Source organism: Meleagris gallopavo, chromosome 1 (genome assembly GCF_000146605.3).
Source record: "Meleagris gallopavo isolate NT-WF06-2002-E0010 breed Aviagen turkey brand Nicholas breeding stock chromosome 1, Turkey_5.1, whole genome shotgun sequence".
Lineage (NCBI taxonomy): Eukaryota > Metazoa > Chordata > Aves > Galliformes > Phasianidae > Meleagris > Meleagris gallopavo.
This window is the reverse complement of record NC_015011.2, coordinates 145,895,594-145,903,521: the sequence shown is the minus strand read 5'-3', so window position 1 is coordinate 145,903,521 and position 7,928 is coordinate 145,895,594. Positions and strand designations below refer to the sequence as shown.

The window sequence follows — 7,928 nt, the reverse complement described above, 5'->3', positions numbered from 1 at the left end:
TTATAATAGTAACACTACTCTTTGATATATAAAATTAAGTTGCTACTTCTTTTCTCTATGCCATCATTCTATAGCATGAACTAAGCTATAGTAATAAGAGGAACATATGCACACCATCTTGTTGAAGTTGATTGAACAATAAAAAAAAATTAATCACATCTTGCTTTCATAGAGCTGAACAGCAGCTGGTTTTACTTTTTTCTTGAGGTTAGCTGCTTCCCATTAGACTGTTGCTCTTAAGAATTTATTCTGTTGTGTCAAAAGGCCAAATCTGACTGCTAGGAGATGCACAGGAAAGCAAATGTCATGCTATATCCTTTCAGTATGGCAAGTAAGTTCCTGATACTGTAGGGATTTGATACCAATACCTGGAACAAGTCCAAGAATATCATAAACTTTGGAAAATAAAAAAGGGACAAATCTTTTGAACTATCATACAAGCTCTGTAATATATTGGTCTTCCCTGTCCCAAATCCAGTAGGATGCACCTAATATCAAGTGCCAAAGGAACTGAAAACTGAAGGCAGTGAACACATTTAAAACCTCCCCAAGGAGTAGGTTTCAGTTTTACTGCAAGAGAGCTATTTATGCTGAGCAGTATTTGTCCATGACGGAAATGGAGGTATTCTGTAGTGGGGCATCACAAGAGAATAGTAGTATGCTGTCTTCAGCGCAGGTATCAGCTAATCTTTTGAATTAAGAGAAGCAATCATAATGGTTTCAGCGCATCTGCATGAAACTTACAGATTGTTCTGGTGTGGCTGATAAGTGGTATGGCTCTAGAAAACTGTATCCTTGGAATAATAATTCAGAATTCCTTCTGATGATGATTTTGAGACTCAGTCTCCTTTTTTTTTTTTCACTTGTCTCTAAGTCTAAACCCTCTGAAATGATATTTTTTGATGCAGTGAATATACATTTCATATTCAGGTAACAGGATCTTGGTAAGATAGACTGCCCTTTCAGTCATACATAACTTCTCAGTTTAGAATAGTATGCAATTAGCAACCTCTGTGTATATAAACAGCATATTATATAAAGAGCTGCTATTAGAGGTTATACTGGGAACTTCTTTGTCATGAAGAGAGGGGACAGAACCTGATCCTCAGGTTCCAATTAGTGAAACAATAACTGCAAGTGAAGAAAGTTCACATGTAAATCCTGTAACTTTGATACATCACAGATAAAAAGTACAGACTCATTTTCATTTTAGAATTCGGTTAGAGAAGATATGTATTTCTAATGGAGAAGAATGTGTAAAAATACTGAATAGGCAAATGCACTGTTTTACATGCAAAGTCAGTTTTCTGATAGAAAGTGTTTTTGTGGAGTGTTGCTTTTTTTTCTGCTCAGAAGCTTGAAAAGGCATTACTGTAGTTAATATATTCAGTATCAATATTAAAAGCTTATGAGAAAAAAAATGTAGAAGAAATAAGAGGAAATGTGTTTGACTTTCATGAGGTTAAATAGATAAAGCCAAAATAAATAAGTGCAAATATACAGGTGTTTTTTTGTTGTTGTTGTTGTTGTTGTTGTTGTTGTTGTTTTTTTCCATTTTATTTAGGGATTGAGTCCATATAGTTTTTGTATATTTTCTTCTCTCAAATGTGAGAGGGAAAATAGTAGTGTTGGTTATCTTGAAGTACCCTAGCAACAATAACATACCTGTCAAGTACACCAGTGTGCTTGATAAAGCACTACTTTTGCAAACAGTTAAGGATGGTGCTGAGAAGAGAAAAAATGGATTCACTTTGCTGCAGACTGTCAAGCTTCCAGATTTTCTTCCAGCCTCCATTATTCTAGCTAAGTGAAAGGTATGAAACCTCTTTAACCACTTTATTTTATCTATCATTAGAGAAAATAAATAAATATCAGAACATGGCTTAAAAAAAAAAAAAAATCTAGAATAAATTTTCCAAGTTTCCAGAAACAGTAACAATATTAGGTAACTTTTTTAATTGCTATAGTGAACACATTCCAAGGAACCTTTACAAATAGATATTTCATCTTTTTCCCTTTCAAATATACTATATTTCTTGTGTTATGGTTTTATTTGTGTCAGCTAATATTGATTGTCCTCAGCTGAAGAATAATCATATAAAGCCAAATTATTTTTTATAGCAATATACATTTTCTTCATAGCTGGAAAAGAACAGTCTTAGAATGTTAGTATGAGGAAAGAAAACAGACAGACCTGCTCTCACCTCATCATACAAACATTTAATATATGATAGTCCAATAGGAACAGATGATAGGAAAATGGATGATGTGACATATTTTTGTGATTCCTGGATACTGCAAAACTTATTGTAGTTTTACAGACTACCACAGAGTACAGTCACGCTGATATAATGAATGATGTGAATCTCCCATCTGAGGGAAAGCTAAAAGCTAAAGCTCTATTCATTTATTCTGACTGATCCTCTGATACAGCTTTGTAACTGAGTTGCTTTGAATTTAGCTCATTCTTTTTTCCTGAAGCCTTGAGATGGCGATGAAGAAGAATGTTTTGTCACACAGTTGTCCTCAACATTCTGCCAATTTTCTGTTAACAGCTAAGCAAAGTGACATCTGTGCATGTGGCAATTGTCTTTAGTCTGAAACTATTTCTCTTAAATCAAAGCCTGAGGGCCTGAATTATCATTTCCCTGCATCTTGCCAATTACAGAGTAATAATTTTACACCCATTTTTGCTAATAAAAATTATTACTGAAATGAAAGACACCAAAATACTAAAGTACTAAAGCTTATAATGTACCATATAAATATTTGTTATTTTTCTCTCTGCACAAATTTTAAATCCCTGAGAATTTAGAAAAGAACAACCTCTGTAGGGCAGATTGAAAATTCAGTCAGTTATTAGTCAGTTCCCATTGACTGAATTCATTTTTTTCATTGGTTATTATTAGACTATTTTCTGAGTGGAATTTAATTGATGAAATGTAGAAAATTAGTGTCATTTTAATGCTCTATGCAATCCCAATTGAACTCTGGTATCTCCTACCGAACAAGGTTTGGGTTTCCACAGAATCTGTGACAGGCCCATGAAGTCCATTCACATGTCTTTAAAATATATTAAAATAGCTATAATAGCACTAGATACTTAAATTAATGTAAATTTAATATAGTTCAGTTTTCTAACTTTGTCTTATTCTTTACCTCCACAAGTAGTACTCAGCATTACCCTTGTCTAGAACAAAGACAGCAAGAAAACATATAAATTGTAACCAGATTTACTCTTCCTAATTCTTATGTATACAGAGGTATTCTAAACTAAATTACTCTCATTTATAGAAAGAAGAAATATTATTATTTTCTAACAAATAGCATTTTGATTCTTGGAAACCAAGGAGTTTGTTTTCGATAGTAAAGTGATGACTTCTCAAAAATGTTAATAAGGAAATTGATTTGTTAACAGAGACAAGTGGTCAGATCCTCAAGTTACAGAAAATAGACTAACACCACTTAGGACGTTATCTTTATGCCAATTTAAAAGAACTGAGAATCTGACTTGTGTATATAATATACAAAAAAAATATGTCAGAAGCGTATAAACCTCTGTGCAAATAAAATGAAGAACTCACATTTGTATATACATATAGGTAATACATCAGCAGTAAGATAAACTAAAGAATATATCTCTTTGAGATATTTATCAAGACTTCAATATATTTATCAAGACTTCAATGTAAAATTTGGGATTCCTATGTAGACTTGCAGCAATTCAGTCGATCCTTAGCTCTACAAGTGAAAATTAGCAAAATGGAAGTTCTTCATGCATAGTGAGTTTACAGAAGATTTACTCAGAGAAAGATATATGAGGGTCAAAATTTGTGTTTTGGCACTGTGTCAGTCATGCACAGAAACTGAATGACCTTACTGCACTCCCACCAAGACAATCCTGTCTACATAACAACAATGAACAGCATTGTCTTCTGACAATTTCTGAACAATTCAAAAGTTGTAAATGAAGAAATTGCTGCCTTATTCTTTAAAAAGCGAATTCTAAAAAAAAGACACTTAAAAATTATTTATTTCATTTTCACTGACCAGTTTCTTAATTTTCCTGAAAGGCAGCTAGGAATAAGCTTTTTTCTTTTCTAGTGAGTTGAAAAAAAAAAATAATAATACAAATTATACAGAATAAATAGTATATATAAATCTAGCTAGAATTCATTGCAAAAATAAATCTGACATTCTACTTTTTCTTTTTGTATTTTTTCCCACAACACTTTACTTTCTTCTAGATTCTGCAAAATATAACAATTTTGTACAAACAACAGCTAAATACTATTACTGTTCCTCACACATATGATTTGTTGCAGTTATTCTATTTGGAAGTTGCTTTTGGGTAGTGAGGGAAAGAACCTGCTTTTGCACCTGGAAGTTCCTAGTTGCAGCAAACTAATTTCCTCCGAGGATAGTTAAAGCCAGCACAGAAATGATTTTTATAGATAGATATATAAAAATCAAACTTATTAAATACAGCAATATATTTACAGCTGAACCTCAGTAGCTTTTCCAATTGCCCACGATCTTGAGTTGAAACACCAGTGATGCACAATATTTTATAGCAGCAGCTTAAGAAAAGATTGTCCAAACTTAAGTAAAGCTATCAGATAGGGTAAGTATCAAAAGGCTTGCAGATCTTCTTGTAAGATGTTGGGTAAACACATATATTTTTTGTTCCTCATACTGATAAAGAATCCATATGATGAAGTTCCATATAAAATATTAAATATATGCAGGCTCTGTGTCAATGAATGGATAAACAAAATTTGTTCTCTTTTTGTTTTTAACGGACATTTAGCATGACAACATTTTAAATCCTTTCATATTTATTATAAGAGTACGTTAGGTGTGGTTGTAGACAGTGGTCATGTATGCAGTGCTCATACTAATACTTAATACTCTAAGCTTCTAACTACAAACACAGGTGTGAGGGCTTGTTTGTTTTTCTTTTTGTGTTTGTTTTAAGGAATCTAATTAAACTAGGGGAAAAACAGAGAGTACAGGTAACAAACATTTTTTCATAGATTAGGTACACAAAAGAGAATGCCATATACACCTTTAAAAATGCTAAGGAATATTGCAATAAGCAATCTTCCTCTCACAGTTCAATCACACAATTCATGTTTAACTTGAGTTGAGACATATTGTCTACACACAACCCCATGGCTTCCCACAGTGATCCCTGAGTTTTTTGGTTGTTTTTTTGTTTTTTTGCTAGGATTACTGCTGTGCTTAATTTCTTACTGTTGACTGTCATTACAAGGCACTTTTATTTTCAACAGTTCCAACTTAAAAATGGAATACAGAAATTTGGCCCTAGCCCAGTGTGTCACCACTTCATGTTTGCTGCTCAAGGACTTCCAGGTAGTCAGGCTCAGCATGTAAATTAGCCTTGAGTTCAAAATACTCATTTTTAGTTTGTTCTAGAAAAACCTTTCTTGGTCTAGAGTACATTAGTGTCTCCATTAGCTTTAGTTCCTCATGTGTTCCAGGATAATGTACTTCCATTTCAGGCTGGAGTTGAACAATATTTTTTCTTAAATATTCTGTGATTCCAAGTTGCTGCAATTCCCTCTCCTTTTCAAGAATGTTTCTGTACAAGCAGCTGGCATCTTGAAAAGACAGAAATTCTGCAGATTGATCTGCAGCTGTATATTTGACATTTGAACCAGTAAGTGGTGAACTATTCTCTCTTTCCAGGAGACTTCTGCAGAGATGTTTGGAATCATTAGTTGCTTTCTCACTTTCCTCTTCTTGTTGTTCAGTATGCTTTGGGCTGAAGGATGGGCCATGATAGACCTGAACCATGGGAGTAATCATACGTTGCTCATAGAGAGCTGCAGCTGGACGCTCCGTTGTGTGATGTGTTGTTTTATGCCCATACATGCTGTACTGAAGGTGAACTGGGCTACTATCCCTCATTTGTTCACTGGCTTGTTTCTTTTTACATCTTCGCCGCCGATGCAGAACAAGAACAACTATTCCTGCTGCACAAAATACAATAATTATAAACACAATTAGAAGTCCCAGTATTAGAACAGAAAGTGGGACAGCATCTGTAAGTGATTGCAGGATGGTGTCTGCAGTGTTGCTAGTAGTAGAAGTTGCTACAACTGCAAAACTAGCATGAGTTGGTAGGGCAGGGCTGTTTATTAAATCTGGACACAAGACTTCACTATTCAGGGATTTCAGTTTTTTTTTTCTAAGTGTCCTGGAGATTTACAAAAAATGTCACCCATCATTGTACTCTTACTCAGCTTTTGTATCCATTTTTGCAGTCCAACTGAATCACATGTACAGTCCCAGGGGTTGTCTTCAAGTTCAATTTGTACCAACATATCCAGTTCATCCAAGATATTGCTCACTGGCAAATGAGCAAACTGGTTTGTTTTCAGATTTAATCTGGCAAGTGGCACCCCAGAAAAGATATGGGGTGGTAAAGTCTGCAAAAGGTTATTATTTAAGTAGAGGACCTTAAGTTTTGGCATTGTATTAAATGTCCCTGGTAAAACTTCTTTGATGGCATTATATTCAAGGTACAAGTATTCAAGGTGTTGAAGGCCAAGGAAAAGATTCTGACTTAGCTTTGTAAGATGATTGCCATTGAGATACAGTTTCTGCAGTTTAGTCAGATTCATGAAAGCTCCTTCCTCGAGGATTTCAATACGATTGTTCCCCAGATGAAGCATTTCCAGACTAGCATAGTCCATAAGATCTGACTTAAGTAATGTCTGAATAATGTTTCCTGCTAGAATAAGTTTTTTAGGATTTGTAGGAGGAGGTCCTAAATCAGACAGGCTTTCAATATTTCGCTCCTGACAGTGCATGAGAACTCCTGAGAGCATATGGCTGGTGCAGTGACAGGGAATGGGACAATAGATTCCTGGAAATTGTGTAGTTGGCTTTGAAGTATGAAGCATTAAATTTGTTTCTTTAGTAGGAGCTTTCAGTATAGGAATGACCTTAGTTGACAAGTGACTATCACTTACAGAGGTGGTTATAACCAAGGGCAGTGACCCTGAAGGATCTTCAAGTTCATTGACAGTAGGAATGGGACAAAGTGATTCTTTTTTCAACCTGTTTAATATGCTGCCTTTGATAACTGGAGGACTATTGCATACAACATCTCCTATTATTGACTGAGGAGGCATGTTTTCCAGCCATGTCTTCAGCTGAAGCAAATCACAGTTACAAGCCCATTTATTATCTTCCAACTGAAGGTCTAGTATTCTACCAATGTGTTCTAAAAAACCAACATATGGTAGTGTCTGTAACTGGTTTCCCCGAAGATCTAAATGAGTCAATGGCACAAAACGAAATATGTTTGGAGGAAGGTACTCAATAGCATTATCATTCAAAATAAGCACTTTAAGCCTACTGAGCTTGCTAAAGGCACTTGCTTCAATCACTGTGATGAAATTGTTGTCTGCTTGAAGAAATTCCAAATTTTCCAATCCATCAAATGTATCTTCTTTAAGTATTTCTAAAGAATTGTGATTGATATGAAGTTGCTTAAGAAGGTTGAGACCATTAAAAGCCCCAGGCTCAATATCTGCAATATTATTAAATCCAAGATGTAGAGAGATAGCATTAACAAGGCCAGCAAAATCATTCACATGTAGCACTGTCAAGCCATTGTTTAACAAATTAAGATGGAAAGGCCGTGATGGTGGGACATTTATTTCTGACACCATCTTGATGCCTCTTTCTTCACAGTTTATAATCATAGTGCCATCCTTTTCTTCACAGGAACACAAACTCTGACAAGATCCTCTGATTCTAGTAAAAGATGTTTCTGACTGGAAAGGATCAGATGCAACCAGAACTGAACATACCACAAAAATCCAGAGCTTCATCTTGCTCAGCAGATTCTATAATAAAGAAGGGGTGGGGGGAGGCATGGAAAAAGAAAAAGC

At 34.8% G+C, this 7,928-nt stretch overlaps 1 protein-coding gene across 1 annotated transcript in view; it reads right to left on the bottom strand.

The window, feature by feature from the left end:
* Positions 1 to 848: 848 nt before the first annotated feature.
* Positions 849 to 7,928, bottom strand: part of SLITRK6 (SLIT and NTRK like family member 6) — a 10,887-nt gene continuing 3,807 nt past the window's right edge. Inside the window, 2 exon segments of the mRNA XM_010728692.3 lie at positions 849 to 6,206; positions 6,209 to 7,883. Coding sequence (XP_010726994.1) covers positions 5,350 to 6,206; positions 6,209 to 7,868 — 2,517 coding nt within the window. The 5' untranslated portion in view covers positions 7,869 to 7,883 and the 3' untranslated portion in view covers positions 849 to 5,349.